Below are 19807 nucleotides of genomic sequence, written 5' to 3'. Positions count from 1 at the left end.
AGTTGACTATGGACTCCAGGACAAGATGTAATAATCACTCATGATTGTGAAATGCTCAATCCTTAGGTAATCTCCCAAACATGGTCAAAGCAAAAATGCATTCAACCCAGCTTTAACAATAATAGGATCAAAAATATTGGGGAGGCTTCAGTACACCCAGTACCCACAGAGCTGGTGCCAATGAGTAGGAATGACAAAGTATCAGACTCTCTCACAATAAGCTTTTTTTCCTTCTGCAGAAGCCTTGTGGTGCCCAACTGTGGAAGCTTTAAGCCAATTAGACAAAGGGTTCTTTTCCATTTTGCTTCCAAATGTAGGACAGTCATCCTTAAAATGGGCCCAAACGTTGCAGACTGACTTTAAATTTGGGTTTTGTACACAATGTATGATTGTACATACTAATAGTTCCACATGAAGATTACTGCTCTTGCTCAACGACAATACTAGTTACTAGTACGTGATTGGGTGCAGACTGGGATTTCCTTGAAACCTACTTGGTCAACCTCATATGTTTACTCAAACAAACATATGGCTCAATTACATTTCAGAACTTGTTTGGTTAGCCTCCTTGATCCCCTCTAGGTTTTCTTTCTTGTAAACTCCCAATTTGTATGTTTTTTAGCTGAGTTGAATTAATATATAATCATGAATTACAGGAAGACTGGCTTTTTTGGTCAAAGTTAGTGTGCACTTCAGAAAACTATGAAACCTGAATGACTGGGCTTCTTCAAGGTAAAAAGTTTAAGCCGTCTGCTGCCGAACTTCTGAAATGCAAATGCTCTTTCCCAACATTACAAAGTGTTTAGAAATGTATTTTCCAGGGGTTATGAATTTACAAAAAATACCTGAAGTCAATTCAATGTCTCAGTGTTAAGAAGCAGCACTGTTTAAAGTTTCATAAAACTTCATTGCTAGAAAAGACTGTTTTCTTTAATAATACACTGTAGAAAAGGGGTCTCAGTAGTGTAAAATGACTATGAAATGAAATCCCTACATGAATCTCTCACTGTTGCAAACCAACACAGAGCTGCAGTATCAAATCCCATTGGAATCAAGCTCTCTTCAAAAGACTGCACAGTATAAATATTCACATCTATTAATAAATAATATAAAAGTCTCTCCTACCAGCTCCCAGTAATAAAACTTTGACTTCAGTTGTGCACCTGTGCACTCTGGCGTGTTTGATCCTACATGAGGCCTTGATATCCTGCCGGGAATTAATTCCCCAACCAGAGGAGAAAATGAGCAGGACAAGCGCCCGTCTCCACGGTTCCATATATTCAGTAAAAATAAACTCTCTCTTGCCGCTGTTGTTTAACGCAGCAGGAGCCGTGAGGTTCTGAGAGTCTTTGTCACTGTATAAATTTGCAGTTAGAAGGACTGCTGGCTCTGCACAGCCTCATACTGCTCTTAGAGACCCAAGACACTGCACAAATAAACTACAGCACAGCTTGCGCATGAATTACAGTAACTACTTACACAGGCAGGAGAACATATTCCTACAGTAGATGCGCACTTTGAAGCTTTTAGAAAAGAGCTGTATCTCTTATCTGGGAAGAGAAACCAGCAAATGACACAACAGACTGTGTGATATGGTGTGATTTTGGTACTGTATCTCAAGGATTTCAGGAACAGACTTGCACATCACTGTAATGGTATTACAAACAGGACAAACAATTACACCACTAATAAGGTTTTACAATTAAAACATTTTAATGAAAAAAGTATCATGTGTATGCTATTTTTAAAAAACTGCAAAATTGTAGACTGTTAATTACTTTGCAAACACAAAAAAACCACTTTTAAAATTACTTCCTACAATGAACTACTTCATTGGTCAACAGTTACAGAACATCTTTTAAATCTCCATTAACAAGCTTACAGTTTGAAAGCTTAGTACAGCATGTTTTATTTAAAACAGGTCCCTGCTAAACATTAAGCAGAACACATTTTTAATAACTTCTTTACTGGGTCATATAAAAAAACACTGCCATGCAATTATTCTGGGTTATTTCAAAAACTGTAAAGTTATAGGAAATATTTTGCAGTGTACAAGCCTCTTTAAATTTGGAATTAGTCAATTTTGTATAGCATACCCTCCCAATTTTAAATGGCTCATTGTTTTTGGACTCTCTGGCAACAAGTCTTTAGTACCCCTCAGGAGAGAATCACATCTAGAGACATGCTCTTTGATGCCTACTCATCGAGCCAAGTGCCGCACAGGACAGAATCAGCTCTGTTTAGAGAAGCAGAGCGTTTCCTACTGTCACAAGATGCTGTGGAAGATCCTCTCTACTCTGGATGGAGTTGGGGAGCAGTTTGTGGATCTCCGAACATAAAAAAAGAACAGTAATGAACAAGATGGGACCATCCTGCCCAACAAACACTTTGTACAATAGATGGAACTAAGGTTCAAGTGGACCCCTGACTTTCTTTTATGCATTCAAGGCCCCCTCAGGAAAATTCCAGATCACCCAGGCGACCTCTTGTACCTCCAGCAGCCTCATTTACTGAATCCCTTGCAGGACATGCCCATTTATCTACGTTGGGGAAACTGGAAGGAGACTAGGAGACTGCTTCAGAGAACATGTTAGGACTGTGAAGATGAAAGATTTCTCCAAGCCCATAGTTTCTCATTTCACCTCAGACGGCAATGATCACACTGATCTCTCGGTCTGCATTCTCAAAGAAATGTTTCTCAACTTCCATAGCAGAAAGACATCAGAAACAAAACTTATCCTGAAACTTGGTTCACGCCTTCCCCATTCTCTCAATGACAGACTTGTTTTCGTGTAATCTTCTCTATTCACATGCAGGTTTCGACTTCACACCTCTCTTCACCTCTCTGCACTTTACAACACCTGAGTGGCCTCTCTGGCCACAACTGTTTGAACTCTAAGAGGGAAACAGTACTGCGTCTATACAACTTAAGATAAAGTTGCAAACACCAACAATCCTTAACATCCTTGATGTTGTCTATGCGATACAACAGTGAGATACTGGCACAGCTTTGTACAACTGGCCACTCCAGATGAAGGATTAACCCCCATGTGTGCACTCATACACAAGGGCAATCAATAAATTACTTAAACAATTAGTATTTATAAAAGCATACTAGGGTCTCTCACAGCAGTGTTTTTTAGCGGCTCCTAGAGGTCGTGCCATGGTCATTGCAGTCCCAGGTACATTCAGCTGAGGTAATCCGCCACAAAGTTTACGGGGACTCCTCGCAAATCAGAGGAGTTGCTGTTTGCCAGAAAGTAGAGATAGTCCCAGCCAACCAATCCCAGCTCTATCCCAGTGAAACTCTGTAAAATGTTTGCTGCCTCGCGGGGAATCCCAGTCACCTCACTAATGATATGAATTCTCAAGGACAGGGCCATAGAGCACTGTCTGTACACCAAGCACTGTGGGCTCTTTAATAGCCTTGTCACAGATGACGTAATTCTCCAGAACACTTGGCCTCCACTTAAAGGTTAAAGAACGAAAAAATATCCTTAAATTAGGCTCTAAGGAACCTAAATAAATTCCATTGTGTTTCTTTTAGCTATACTGTACATAACTCTAAACCAGGGCTTTAATCTCAGTCGTATTCATGCCATAAAATGTATTCCAAAATGTCCAGGTATTGCAGCATCAAGACTGCGGTTTGGGACTGCATGTGTCCAGGCACAACAATATGCCAGCAGCCATATCACCCTTCAACTCACAACTGGCAGCCCACTGAAGCTAAGCAGGTGTGAGCCTGGTCAGTACCTGGATGGGAGACCTCCTGGGAAAAACTAAGGTTGCTGCTGGAAGAGGTGTTAGTGGGGCCAGCAGGGGGCGCTCACCCTGCGGTCCATGTGGGTCCTAATGCCCCAGTATAGTGATGGGGACACTATACTGTAAACAGGCGCCGTCCTTCGGATGAGACGTAAAACCGAGGTCCTGACTCTCTCTGGTCATTAAAAATCCAAGGGCGTTTCTCAAAAAGAGTAGGGGTGTAACCCCGGCGCCCTGGCCAAATTTCCCATTGGCCCTTACCAATCATGGCCTCATAATAATCCCCATCTATGAATTGGCTTCATTACTCTGCTCTCCTCCCCACTAATAGCTGATGTGTGGTGAGCGTTCTGGTGCACTATGGCTGCCGTCGCATCATCCAGGTGGATGCTGCACATTGGTGGTGGTGGAGGGGAGTCCACATTACCTGTAAAGCGCTTTGAGTGGAGTGTCCAGAAAAGCGCTATATAAGTGTAAACAATTATTATTATTATTATTATTATTATTATTATTAATAATAATAATTATATGTGAGGAAGGCCTTAGGCCTAACAACATTTATTAACAGCAGTTTAAGCATTTTTTGCTTTTAATCCTGACTTTGTACTTTACTTAACCAGAATCCCTGCTCGCATCATGATGTAATACCGTTACAAAACTTGTGAAAAGAACTTGTGTGTTCAAGTGCGACAATTCAATACTAAGGGGCTGATCATCAATTTGAAATAACAGACTATTTCCAATAATATTAAATATGCTTCTGTACAGTGACAGTACAGTATGTGCCAGTTAATCTAAGTACTGCAGAATGAGAACATTCAGTACGAAAACTGTAAGCTCGGAACCTTCATATTTAGATCAGTAAATGACTTCCAACCAATATATCTGTACACTATAACTATTTAAAAAAACACTCAAATCCATAGAAAACAAACCCAGCTGTATCAGATACAATGAGATGTGCTATGTTATCACATTCAGTTAAACTAACAAAGCACCATTCAAAAGAGAAGGGCCTTTTCCTGTTATACTTAGATAGGATTCAGTCGAATGGGTTTCAGGTGTTTGAACCTGCCCTGCATCTGAAAAAACACAAGACACTAAAAACAGCTAACTAAATATAGACCACTGTGCTGATAAGGGGAAAAACCAAAACAATCTAAAGACAATCTTACAGAAAGTACCAACAGACATGTGATTACACAAAAGGAAAGTCTCTCACATTGCTGTGTGCCTCTATAAACAGAACACCTCCTCTCTCAAATGAGAAGTGATCAGAAGATCAGAAGATTTTGTTTAATTATGAGTCTACTGTGCTTCACAATTGGTAGACACAGGAACGGTCACTTCTGACTGCTTTCTCCCCTGTGGCTCCTCGACCTTGTGTTTTAAGGGTTTTCTTATTTTAGGAAAATAATATGTGAAAGTATTGAAATCAACAGAAAGAAAAAATGATTAAATTAAGTACAAATACATCAATTCAGACCTACCTGTTGAATTTTTCAGGTGAAAAACAGAAAATACAATTTAATAAAAACAAAGAAGTACAGTATATTGAAAATTTCAGCTACTGTAAGATGAGACCACCCAAAAACACCAAACTTTAACTTTAAGTATTGTAACTGGACTGCTTAAGCCAAAGCATCAGGAAAGAAACTGCTTATTTTAGTATGGATTCCTATTCAAGAATCTGCTGTTTTTGCTCTTGTCCTTTTGGTTTTACTAGTTAATTATTGATGTGTAGATGCCTTGAAGCACCATAAAACAGTATATTCCTTGAAGGCAAGTGCATCTTAGAAATACAATAAGTACAGTACAATACAGTGAGAAAACAGAGTTGCTTACTTAGGATGAATCTTTTTGCTTTTGCTGGGAAGGCTTTTACAAGTCCATTCCATGTGAACTAGGCCATTTTAAACTTTCTCTATAACTTAAGAAGTGCTGCTAATGTTAATTTGTTACAGTACAGTATGTTGCTTAACAACACATCGCCATAGCTGTGCACCCACAAATATTTTTTTTTCCAGTGACACAGTACAAAGTAATAAAGATAGAAAAGACAGCTAACAAGCTATTTTATAGGTTCTTTATTGTATGCCTGATTACTGGATACTCATAATATCAAAGCCTCTTTCACCACACAGTCAATCCGATTAAAAAGACTCTTATGAGGGACAGATATGAATAGAAGTTGTCAGAGAGAAACACAAGTGTTAATTTATACGTAACAGAACAAAAACCTAAGTGTGCCAGGCCTGTCTTGTATACACAGGGTGATAATCACAATTGAAGCCGTCCCCTATCATTAGCACAGTTTTGCAGGGCTTAATCTCCTTAATCTAGGCAATAAGATACTGCGGTCAGGACCCTGCTACACAGGATATTTCAACGACTGTTGTACATGGTGTAATGACCTACCTAAATTTTCTAAAACCCAAAGAAAACTTGTTCATTCCACTGTAAAAGTAAGTGGCAATCTCTTTTTGTCTTTCACGTTCAAATATTATTTTTGTTGGTTAACAGTAAATCAAGTCAGATTAAATGTTACACTTCTTTGACTTAGTCTGCTCATCAGCGGGATGTATGAGGGCAACTGAAAACCAGCAGACCCCTGTTAAGAATCCTCTCGAGTATTTACCTGTGATAGTGTCCTCTGGATCACCCTTTCTGTTTCCAATCTATTTAAAGACCCGTGGTGAAATCATTGTTTCTGGTGTAGGTTTAGTGCAGTGAGTAATTAATTATTTTTAGATTAAAAAAAAAAACATACAGCAGTAAAATGTCTGGAAACAACCAAAGACAAAATACTCCCAGGCACAGTATAAAAAATTATTAAAGTCAGCCTTAATATGACACACATGGTCAGCACAAGTTGTCAACAGTGGGCGCCCCAAAACAGACACGTAATGAAATGTGAACAAACTGGCAAGTAGCAGTTCGTAACAGACAAATGGAGCCTTCCTTGGAACAGGGAACTGGCCTGCAGAGAGATACCGTCATGATCAATTGTATTATTTTTCCACTCCAGTCACTAAAAGAATTTTGCTGCAACACCTCAACACATCACCATTTCATCTGAGAAATCCATAAACAGAACAGTAAAAAGATCACTTGCATGACCACTTTCACAAATCAATCATTGTGTTTAACTTTCTTTCATTCTCTTTGGTGCAACATTATAATATCCATGTCTTAGTCCACTGGTAAAAGAAACCTAAGCACGATTCCCGAAAGCTTCTACTTGAAAAAGACATTGATGTTTTTAACTGGGATTAGAAAAACTATTCAAAAATATTTTACCTGACTATTTGCATGAAGTCTTCCCTAAACCTTCTAACCTACAATTTAAAATATCATCATCCTGTGAAACATCTTCAAGGCCATACCATATAATAACCTGTTGATGAAGTCTGGACAGGAAAGTATGAGTGGACATGAAGTACAAAACAAAACCGTTCTACTAACACAAGTCCCATGAATGAAAGCCTTTGTGTGGAAGTGTAGCAATACTTTTTTCATCCTTATCTGTTTACATCAGGAATGGGTGAGAGAAGGAGAGGGAGAGACAGAAACACACTCATCCATAAAAAGGCCCTTTCACCAAAAGTATGCACAAACATGTGGTTTCATTTCATTTTAACAGAGAAATTAGGTATCTTTCATGGGATGGTTGTCAAAAAAGGCAATATTACCAAAAACAAACAAAACAAACAGGTATAAGGAGAGGTCAATTTTGAAGCACTGACTCAGAGAGTCTGGAAACGAAAGGGAAATGTTATCTGTAGAGTACGAAAGAAGACCCTTGAGGAAACAAAACAACTTATTTGGAAAAACAGTGCTGTGCCTATTGAGATTTTAATTAAGAAACAGCTCAAGGAATGAATGGAATGCTTGAAAAATGACTCCCTTTTAGGAAAATTTATTTTTTGTAGGTTAAAGAAAATAGGGAGGAAGGTGATGAACTTAAGTGACTTAAAAGCAGATTCCAGATGTATAAATATCCAGTCGGATTGGTTGAATTATTTTTAAATGTAAATTAATTTAAATGTAAAACATTTTGAAACAAGGAACAAACTGCATGTTATAGTCCAAAAGATCTAACCTGCGATCAGCAGCTACTGTACACTTTATTTATAATAATCTTGTATTAAACTAAATAAGTCATTTGAGAGCAAATTCTCATTCACAATGCGATGAAGGCTAAGGCTGACATCCTTGTGGCACAGAAGCTAGACACAGAAAGAAAAGGACAGTCAATAAAAGAAGAATGTCCCAGGGCACAACATTAACAGGACATGATAGTGTTAACAAGTGCAGCTGTCAGGAGGAAGAGATTTGATGATACGAAGATGGATGGTTTCAGCTCAATGTGCAGATGATCCCAGTCACTGAAAGTCATAATAAGTTGAACTGACTTACTAACCACAGTTGATCATTGGAGGAACAGTATGATAAAGGTTCTACATCTTACAATTTGTAGGATGAAAAAGAACCACAATACTGTTTTGAAACAGGAAGGTGTCTTTCCAAATAAACATCTACTAATTGAAAGTGAGGTGAGGAATTCATCAAGCATGCTGAGAGGGCCAAAAGCACAAAGGACAGTATACAGAGTGTGATGAGGTCAGTGATTTATAAAATAATCTGTGATAAGAGCAAGTGATTTACATTGGTAAATGGAATTGTGTTTGCTGTTTGCAGAAACACTCATTGAGATGGGCTGACCTGACACACTCTGGGAACCGGTTTTGTGTTAGAGTGTCAGAGTACTTGTTGGTCACTCCGCACGAGCTGACAGATTTTGGAAAGTGAGGTCGTAATGCTTTCAAGATGTCTTCATTATCTAAATAAGGAAATCTCAATCTGAAGTTAAAATGCTTAGAGATACCAAATACAAGGGGTGGGGGGCAGGTCTCAAATGTTTTCAAGATGCAATCAAAACAAATCTAAAAGGAAAGTCTAAACTGAAAAAAACAGAGTCAAAAACATATATGAGGTCCCCCTCTCCCATCCATACTGCATGTTATGTTTTCTTTACAGAATTTCAGAACGATCTCTCTGATCATTTCTACACTGTATTCTGAAGCAGACATTCATTTAGCTCGGCAACAAGCAAAGTTTTGTTCAGGCGCTGACCACCATGACTTTAGAGCTGTTATTCCTTTTGCTTTGAAGAGCTGCTTGATGGTTGGGCTGTAAACCACATCACAGGCGCCCCTCCCCTCCCTCCTTCAAACCCACCAGGTCGCTCAGATTCCTTTGAGAAACCTCCACCCTGCTCCGCGGCTCCGACTGCGGCCGAGAGGAGTGTGTCTGTCTGGCCCCCGTGAAGCACCTCTTTCTAGGAACCATTAGGGCTTCACCTCTCCAAAAATAAAGTGTCTCAGTTTCCCAGCAGGAGAAAACAAGCTGTTCTCCATCTTTGTCTTCTTGGGTTTCACCTCACGCACGGCTGGCGTACTTTGTGGTTTTCTCAGGAATCAGAAGGCCCTGTTTGGTACTTGAGACTTGTTTGTTTTAAAACCACAACATCAAATTAATTAATAAGTCACATTTTTTATGATTTGCACATAGCATAGCAAGGACAAAAGATGATTCAATCATCTTTAATCATCTTTCTACAGCTTAATATCCAATAAATGAACAAATGGTCAGAGCTTGAAAGGTTTCCCACACATCAAATCACACATACAGCAGGACTCTACAGTTTTGTTTCAAGCTAAATGAATGACCCTCACTTTGGAATGACAAGAATCTTTGTCAGCAGACTCCACATGCACTCACATGCATGTCCCATTAGAAACAAAAAAACAGTCCAAAACTGCATTTTATTTTTCAAAAAGTGTCCTAAAAGTATGATCAGCTCATGCCTTTTTAAAATCCTTTCTCACTTCCAAGTTTTCAGGTTTTGCTTTTTTTGTCAGACTTTGAGGAAACTCGAGCAAACTGCAGACAAGGTCAAGACATTTCTACCCGATGCCTCACACTCTAGAAAGTGAAACAGGTGGGTGCTCCACAGCTAGTGTGGACAGCTGCTACGATATCACGCTAATTTTTCCTGCTGTGTTTTACCCACAGATGGGTAGAGCCAAAAATAATAAAATGTATGTAAATATTTGCCTTTACTTCTTTGTATCAAATAGAAATATCTCGGCCAGAGTACATAGGGAGTTCACGCAATCAAACTCCTGATGATCTGTCAGGTTCCCATTACTATCAAACTACTAATCATGGAAACCATTTCCAACTTGACTTAGTATTAATGAAAATTGTCTCTGCATGTTATACCTTGTAGCTAGTATAGTACCCTTTTGGGATATATTAACTTACTGAACCATTAAAAAATCGTAATGCTTTGAAAAAACACAGATTCATATGAATGTTGATTATGCCAGAACATCAATGTGTTGAACAGCACATTAATATCTTAGGTACTTCCACAGAGAAATAAAATTTGAATGCAATAGCAGACTGAAAAAATTATTTTTGGGGTTAAAATCAACGCAGCTTAAAGTCACCAGTTTGGCTCATTCCCTTTGAAGTGATATGTGAGAGGTTGGGGATCACACTGTTATCTCTGACAAAAACACAGCCATAACTTCATTCACAGAGTGACGTGAGTGGAAGCTGAACCTAGAAACCTACAGATGGCATGACTCACTGCGGCCCACCTATTCACCCCCCTCTAAATCGCCTGCTAATCCACTGGGACACAGGCACAAAACTGGTGGTGCCAAGGTGTGAGCTAATCAGGACAGCTCAGGGGCAACAGCTGCAGAGTGAGGTGGTAAGCACAGCTAAGGCCTGTGCTTCGGTCAAAATTAAAATCAAATGATGTATCTGTCAGGGAGGGGAAAAAAAGACCCTTTTCGTCTTACCAAACAGCCAAGGAATGTTGTGGTTGAAATAATTTTTGTTTTCTGGCACAAGATGTCCCTTGTGACTGGGTTTAGACGGTCGCTATGACAAAGGCTCCTTTCTTATTGAGTTTAATAACTACAATACGATGTGGAGCCGCACACAAGAAACTACTTGTTTTAGCTACACACACACATAGATTGGCTATCCCTTTTTTCTTTTATTCGAAGCTTACCAACACTCCATCAGTTTTTAGCACAAAGAATATGAAGAGAACAAGTTAGTTAAAAAACAAGCTTTCCTTTGCTTTACTCCAGGTTTTGAACAAAGAACTCTAGTATGTGTCAAGAACTGTCTTCTTCATGGGAAAGGAGAAAATTAATTTACTGTAGGAAGAACAATGTTCGGTAGTCTATCCTTTTTCATCTGTTTTTATTCCATTTTTACAGCTACCATTTCAAGGGCTCCTCTAACAATCTTGTCTTACAGCTGGGATAATTCAACATGTCCCAGCAGTCTGTCTATCATGTGTGTCAGGACAGTAGGTAACAAGACTGCCATAACTCCAGTAAAGCACTATTCCTTTCTCTGGAGAAGGTTTCTTTGGAGGATAGAGAAAAACAGAAAGGAACTATTGGACAAAAAAGCCAATATCACATATGGGAATGAACTGAATAACAGTTATATTATTCTGTGAACAATACATCCCATTGAATGCCAGGAATCTTAATTGTTCATTTGGATAATCCTTTAGTCAACAGGCCATCGGGTGGAACACATCCACCATTTAAAACATTAAAATAATCTTTTTTACTTCATTCAGGAAATCAGTAACTTAATAACCTAAATATTCAAATACATTTCATCATCCATGAAAACAATACAAAAATTGAATATGGACATCAAGCAGCTTTTATGTTGGCTGTGAAATTCTGATTTTATAGAAATTCTCCTTCCTTGACCTAATTCACAATTTTTACAGCTGACACGCAGCTAACGTTAATAGCTATGGCACGGACTTCTCAGTTAGTTGCACTTAAAAGAACCTAGGACTTAACAGACACATTCCTTATTAAATGCCAGTCTGGGTAGTATTAACTTGATTAAAAAACGTTATTTAGCTCTTATACAGTATGTTGGGTAAAACAGAATTTACTGTAGGAATGCCTTGTTTTCAGGGCACGCTTTAAGAACTTCATCTGGTTCCCTTTACAAAACCATACAGGGCCAGGCTTTGCTTTTCAGAGAGATAGGTTCATACGGAGACACGGCTGCCCTCTGCCTCACCTTCCTCTCTGGCTCTCGTCCAGGAGCCACATCACATCTGGAGGGAGGTTTCTGCGCATTCCAAGGGGTTAAAACTTCTCAATCAACCCATTCACAAACCAGGCTCGCCCCACTTTTCACTCTGCGTTTCTTGCGTGACATGCACCTTACATATGTGAGAAAAAAAACAAAACCTTTGTGTTTGGTTTTGCGTTGTTTTTTTTTTCAAAATACTTGCGGCTGTCAGCTACAGCTGTGAGCACATTCACATGGCACAAACCTGCCAAAGAAAAGTTTAAATAATTTCTCATAGTGTATTTAATGCCTCCCATCTGGAAAGGAGACTTCTCCCACTTGTTTTTCTATAACACTTGCTTTTCTAAAACTAGTAGTGTTCTACCTGAACGCTGGATGTACAGCGATGTAAAGAAGGCAAGTACTGAGGATGCTAAAAAGACATTTTTTAAGTTTTTATTACAACTGAACTCACTGGGAAAACATATCCTCCTCTTTCTTTACAATCAGCCGTGAAAAGCTTTATGATCATGTTGTGAGAAGAAAAAGGGCAAAACTTGTTTTTCACTACTTAAAATGTATTCTTTTTTTTTCAATATAAAATCAGTGAGCGGTGAAAGAGCAGACACGTGTATTCAAATTTAACAAGTTCACATTTATTTTTGAGCCAGCAGCCATATCACCCTGTAGCTCTCAACTGGCTACCCACTGAAGCTAAGCAGTGTTGAGCCTGGTCAGTACCTGGATGTGAGACTTCCTGGGAAACTATGGTTGCTGCTGGAAGTGGTGTTAGTGGGACCAGTGGGGGGCGCCCACCCTGCTGTCTCTGTGGGTCCTAATACCCCGGTAAAGTGGTGGGGACACGATACTGTAGTGGGTGCCGTCTTTCGGATGAGATCTTATACCGAGGTCCTGACTCTGAGTGGTCATTAAAGATCCCCGGGCATTTCACGATAAGAGTAGCCAAATTTCCCCCCTCGGCCTTTACCATGGCCTCCAAATTGTCCCCATGTATGATTGGCTTGCACTTGCCCTGCGATGGACTGGTGTACCCTGCCTTGCGCTCATTGCTTGCCAGGTAGGCTCCGGCTTCCTGCGACACTGTATGGTATAAAGCGGTTTGGTAAATGACACGACATCCGATATCTGATATCAGATATATATATAATAATATTTTTGATGAGGTGTTCTGAGTTGATTAATATGCTTTTTAGCTTCAGTATCCTTTCACTCTCAAGTGAGTAGAGCAAAGTACATTTTAGCTATTAACAAAATCACATGAGCAGGTAAACAGACATGTAAAATGTTTCTTAATCAGTTTTTGGAAAACCAAGAAATGGAAGAGTTTTGCTATCAGCCATAGTGCATATAGTGCAACAGTAAACAGCCTGTACTAAAATCTGGCAAATATCAGAACTGTTGGACAGAGCCTTAATGCTATGAAAAAAGAAGATATTAGAAATTATACCCTTCTCCTGCGTTACAGAACGATAAAGCACGCATGAGAACACAGCATGACACATGGCATGTACAGATGTACACATATTGTAGCTCCTGGTCAGGAAAGTATACTGTAAGTAAGGATTAAGTCTCAGAGGCACAAGGAACTGGTATGATTACCTGTTAACTTCTGTAGGATGTGTGGTTCTCTAAACAGAAACCAATCATGAAAATAAAGAGAAATACATCATCCTTAAATGGTAAGAATAAAAAATCATTTTACATAATTTTATGGAAAAAATACGCAAGCTGCTATTGTGTGTGGCCTATAATGATTCAAATAAATGTAGGCTCTAATTGATTTATCCAATTTCAAGGAGATTGTCAGCTCATATTATGTCTAAAACTAATGAACTTGGGACAACCTTCCACAGCCACAGACTGAAAAACGATTTTCATTTAATTTCATAACTGGCTGGGTTTGGCTTCCAAGATCACATTTCAGCACCAGTCCAACATGTCCTTCTTCTATTCAGCTGTAAAACAGCCCAAAACCTCCAGCAAAGCCCCAAGCAATCTCTGGGCATTAACTACTAAGACATCAAGCAAAGTATGCTGAACGCTTCTCCATAAATACTTGCCGAAACCGCTAACTGCATGCTTTCTCGTCAAATATGTACATAAATTTGGAGTACATCAATGGTTATGAAGGTTGTGTTTATAAATGTTTAGCACAACACTGACACTTTCTTGCCAAAATTGCGCAGGATACATTACTTCTGCTCAACATACTACTGTTATATGGCTTTGGCAAAAGAGACAGTGAACACGCAGTATCATTTAACAAGAATGGAGTCTGAGATCTAATTTCAAGTACTAAACCATGACATTTGAAGAATGCTATAAAGAAGGGTAGTCTGACAGCTAGCATCTTAAGGCCTGTCTTCTGCAGTGGTTCACTTACTAAATCCCTTTATGATTGTTATCTCTAATGGAAGCTTAACAAGAAAAAATTCATATGTCAGGATATTTTCCAAGTGAGAACAATAGTTTTCCACAGAGTAACGATCGGTTTCAAGTCCGTCAGGAGTTTGGATATCACAAAATACAATGCATGTCTTGTATTTTTCTTACAAAACATATAACTGGGACTTTGTAATCTCCCAGTGATACACTTTATGATAATGGCACTTCTATCAATACGCAGCTGTGGCTCCGAAATCTTTCATCTGAACAGGTGCAGCTTTGTTCTAAAGTCTATACAGATACTGAAAATAGATATTTGATTATCTTCCACTCGTTATATAAAAAAACTATCAAAATTAGCATCTTAAAAGAAAAGTAATCTCCAAATTGTGAATTGGCATAATGTGGGCATTATCAAAAATCCCAATATGGACAAGTATATACTTTCATTTTGTCCATATGGAGGGTCATGGGTTCAAATCCCAAGTGGCGTACTTTGGACTTGACTAGGTACTTCACTTAAATTGAAAGCAATTTACTAGAATTGCTGCAAGTTAATGCCCAATTATATAAATAAGTCTCTAGGACATTATTGTGAATGAGAATTTGATCTCAACTGACTCACATCATAATAAAAGGAATAAATCAGTCATATCTAGAGCAGGACAAACAGAGTTCATTGTAGAGAGCAAATAAAGATGTTCCTGTATTGTAGACTAAAGGCATTTCCACCCCAATGAAGTGTCACAAAGAAATGGATGTGTGAAAGCGTGTACTACCTGGATTAATTCCATACAGTACTCCGTGTGACAGATCTCATGTGTTCATGACCAGTATGGGCAACAAAATCCCATTTGGCCACTGGGGGGCAACACAGGATAATGATACACTTTCAGCATAGGTCTACTGTTACTTACAGTTAAATAGATACAATACCCCACTATACAAATACTATGAAGATATTTTTCTTTAGGACAGACAGCCTTGATTCTTTTCACCCTTCCCAAATGCATGTTAAAATACATTCCTTCAACATCTGACTGTTTTCTCCTTCCTTTATCCTGAAGGAGCTCTTTTACCTCTGCTAAACATTCGGCTTGCCAAAATACCTGCACAAAACACATACAGTACGCTACACAAAAAAGTTCAGATTAAGTGGCCACTAATTAAATGTACAAATGTACGAATCCTTACCCATATAAGAGGCAACTGCTATTCCAGCAAAAAGTCAGCATGGAATTGCAGCTTTCATTTTAAAGGCTCCCAGGAGCAACACACTAATGTCATAATATTTTAACCACAACTCTTTCTTACTTTTTAGGAACACAAGAGAGAAGTGGTTAAAACACTATATCATAAGTGTGTCGCTTTGGTAAGGGTCTGGCCTTGAAATGACCCACACCGGGAACACAGGTATTCATGGATGTCGAAAAATACAAAGCTAAAGGAAAAATGAGTCAAGCAGTCCTGTGCAGGACCATACCTTGCACTTTCAAAAGTTGCCGATGCGGTCTTCCCAACTGCTCCAAAGCCCACTCCCACTGCCAGACCCTCTAGAAAATGAGAGGAAAACACAGTAATTATATTAGAGCAGCATTAGAAACAGGAAAAAGTTTAAATGATTAAATCAAAAATTTAATGATGAAACGAGGATGACAATTTAGGCATCTTTTATCTAAAGATATCGTGTACAATCCAACAGGTCACCTTTCCTGTTTTTTCTATTTCATTACAATCTCTTTTACATATTCTTTAAAAGCAAATCACGTTTTAACCAGGACTCTCAAAGTAAGCGAAAATGTGATGCTTAGTGTTTGTCATGAGAATGAATTTCAGCAGCCCTAACAATTGTACTGTCTGTTGGAAAATGTAAGTAGAAATCCATTCACATTAATAAAGTCAACCCTAAGTGGGTAAATCAAATTCCACTTCTATTTTTTTACATTTGCCTATGTTAATAGGCCCTGCCCACAAACCCTTATTCTCCTGAATTATATGACAAATGAAAATGTCTGCAGGCCTTAATGCACACAACATATTTTACTAGGTAAACTGGCAGGCAATCTCCAAGCACAGATCAAAGGTTTGGACAAAACAGTGCTATCAACCTCATGTGTCCACACTATTTCAGTCATGGTGTTTTAACATGCTTCCCTGGCTCCTAGACAAGGGGTGGGAGAGGGTACTGGCCACAGCAGACATGGAGAAGGAGAGGATATTGGCCAGAGAGATGAGCAGTGGAGCAGAACGAGCCCACTGAGGTAACGGAAAGCTGCAGAAATAAAGCTTATTTGCATGTTGTAACACTATGCAACATAACATCCTTTGATTTTATCCTTTTAACTGTGTATTGTAATGTTCTGAACATAGGCTTAATTATTTTTTATCCCACTGGGCAATTTGAATTCAAAGCTTCTTTTCCTTGCTAGCAATTCTGAAACTGTGCTCAAAATTCTATTTTGCAGTGCGAGTCTTTAAGAGTGTCACTATTATTGATCAATTTCTTTTGCATTCTATCTGTGCGATCACAGATGCTGCATTTTTATTGCTGTTGCATTAACCAAAAATGGCAGGCATAAATAACAGAATTTACATGGATGGCTACACTTTAGCGTATTAAGAAATTCAGATTATCTTGCTCCATACAGTATGGCATGTACTGCTGCGCACATCCTTAAGTTAACTGCAGTGCCTCAGAGCTCAATGCACCTATGCACTTTTTGCACGGACTTAATATTTTTTTTTTACCTCCATGTATTTATTGTTCTGGTTGTTGTTATTTATTATGTTTGTAATGTACTGTCTACATTGTGTTACTGTACATTGTTTGAAAACCACCACTGTATGCTGCATTGTTTCCCATTTATAAATAAACCTTTATTGACTGATTGCTGTACAGTGACTGTCTTGATAGATAAGAGTGAATAAGAATTATCATCAACTGGCTGAACAGTCCTAGCTATATTATGTGTGCACTTCATTTTATACTGAATTTTATTTTGTAGTTTCCAAATGTGTATTTCTCATATCTTTTCAAATTTTAGCCTTTAGAGAGACTGGCCCATTACTCCCTTTTCTTATTTCTTGGCTTCAACGAATATGTACTGCATATTTTTGAAAATGTGAACTTCAAAGCATATTGGCTTCGGCACAATTATATTTATCCCCCTGCTGCTAGTTGATGCATAAAATGATGCAGAGAACGCACTCATTGATTGTGCTATTTTCATCTTCCTGAAATCATCTACGTAAACAACTATCTAGTCTCTTCTGTACATACAGGATTATCATTGAAAGTACATTTTCAGGTCTAAACCTTATCTCTCATTACAATACTAAACAGCTTCACATAAAATATTCCAGGGGTCTTAATGCACAAAGGCAGACCTTACTTCTTTTCATCAATGGATTACTAGGACATTTCTCAACTCTGACAGGCTACAGTATAAGTCATGTAGGGGAGACAGGAGACAGTTTCATGTACATACTATAATTGCATTATTCACTGCTGATCCTTTATAGGATGACCTACCCACACCATCGTTACTCAGTTATCTGTTGTATTTCTTTATCCATTGTTACGTAACACTTTTTTCTTGTATATTACTGTTCATCCCAGAAGGATCCCAGAGTGATTTACATTAGGAGGGGACCACACTGAAGTGTGGCACGCACCTGGTTGACATACAGTACAGCAGTAATGATGCACCAGCGACTCCACAACATAGCAGACAAGGTGGAGAGGTGAGAAATAACTTCATCTATCTGTTTAATTAAGGGGTGCATTTGTTTTAACTGTGCAAACCCAAACTGGAATACAGAGATAACAACTTTATTTACAGTATTTTAGGATCTTTACTAAGAATTCAGGACCTTGGTGTAATGTCTCATTCAACATATGATTTGTCCCGCAGAACAGTGTGCCCTGTCACCTTATTGGGGCACTGTTTTGAAAATTACGGATCAGAAGGAAATAGGACTATCTCCTCTGTCTCCTACACCACGTAGAACAGAAACCCGATGCGCCCAAACAGCAGCAAAGAAAATGACAAATTTACCTTTTAACTGTAAAAAAGAGTCACCAATGAAGTTATGGCTCTGTCAAAGTTATAAACACTACCACTGGTTTTCAAGCTCCTAATACTGGAACTCTCTAAGTTTAGCACTTTCTCCGTAACCAGGAGATCCTCTCCAAACAGTATTCTTTATCCAAAGTTTGCTTTAGATATTTAAGATTTTGTTGTTTTATAAAGTATATAAAGTTTTTCTTGTTCATATTTATGCAAATTAGTGCCTTGCAGCCTGTTGAATGACTGCGTGGAAAATGATTGCTTTCAATTGCACCTCGATAGAAAATAAAAATGACACAGAATTACCTCCTGTCATGCCCTCTGAAAAGAACGTTATCATGCTGACAACAAATCAGAGATAATCAGCGATTTGATTTTGATATAACAAAAAGCAATAACGGACAAATGTTCCATTGCCTACAGAGTAAAAGTCTGGAAAAATAACCAGCAATAACGTGTTGCTAGTGGTTTGTTGTATCAAAAACCATATAAAGCTCTCTAGCACTGTACGGAACAGAAAACTTTCAGAACACTGGATCCAGAGTGCTATAAGATCCAGCTGTACACAAAATTCAGCAATTTTATCCACCATTCAGTCTTAGAAAAATATAAAAAAACTAGTCATTTTCCACACTTGTACAGTATATAATCCATTCAATAATGTATGCTTGTTTATAACTACGATTACTGCATGTGGGAAATTGCTTTCTATTATTACAGCAAAGTGGGACACAAGTACACAAGTACTATCAAAGTACTTCAGTCTGTCTTTACATATGTAGACGATCAGACTTACAGTGTACAATTTTAGGCAGACCACAAAGGTACAAGCAAGAAGGCACACACAGGAATCCAAAAGAACCGTTGCTTTCAACAAAGCAGGTCATCTATCTTCCACAAGATCATTCTTGTCCAATAAAAACAATAGCAATTTCAATAGCACAGCCTGCAGACAGTTCTTAATAATCCACGTGTTTGCTAAACATTATGCAGTTTACTTAATCCCAAAATGAGCACCATAAATACTTCACTCAGCAGTCTTTGACCTTTTATCTTGCACAATGAAGATACTGTACTGTATACTGTATATTTACAGTAACTGCTTAACAGCCTCAGTGCAAATAAAATGTCTAAAGGCCTCGGTGCCACCTTGTGGTCTTACTAACAACAGCACATTTTCCTTCTTTAAGTCAGTACATATTGCATGGAGGTAAAAGATGTGACCTTAAACCATGGAAGTTCTATAGGCTTTGTTCTTCATGAATGTGTTACAGTCAGAAAGAGATGGTACTGTATTCCTCTTTTCATTTAGTTTCTTAAGACAATGCTGAACACGGATCAAAGTCTGCCTATGTTTTTACAAATCATTTCAAAGAAAACCAGTCCTAATTAGCTTGTGGTCCAAAAGTGTGAGGGCATAAAAAATA

The 19807-nt window shown here is 38.5% G+C and overlaps 1 protein-coding gene across 5 annotated transcripts in view; it reads right to left on the bottom strand.

The window, feature by feature from the left end:
* slc39a11 (solute carrier family 39, member 11) overlaps window positions 1–19807 on the bottom strand; it is a 185976-nt gene that overhangs the window by 34061 nt on the left and 132108 nt on the right. For all 5 annotated transcript variants that reach the window (XM_088599740.1, XM_088599741.1, XM_088599742.1 and 2 more), the window contains one exon: window positions 15794–15863. In XM_088599740.1, the coding sequence (XP_088455866.1) occupies window positions 15794–15863 (70 nt within the window). The remainder of the gene's footprint in view (window positions 1–15793; window positions 15864–19807) is intronic.

This window comes from Lepisosteus platostomus, chromosome 11, assembly GCF_059453375.1.
Source record: "Lepisosteus platostomus isolate fLepPlt1 chromosome 11, fLepPlt1.hap1, whole genome shotgun sequence".
In the NCBI taxonomy this organism is placed as follows: Eukaryota; Metazoa; Chordata; class Actinopteri; order Semionotiformes; family Lepisosteidae; genus Lepisosteus; species Lepisosteus platostomus.
Note: the sequence above shows the minus strand (reverse complement) of the source record. Positions and strands in the feature narration are given on the sequence as shown.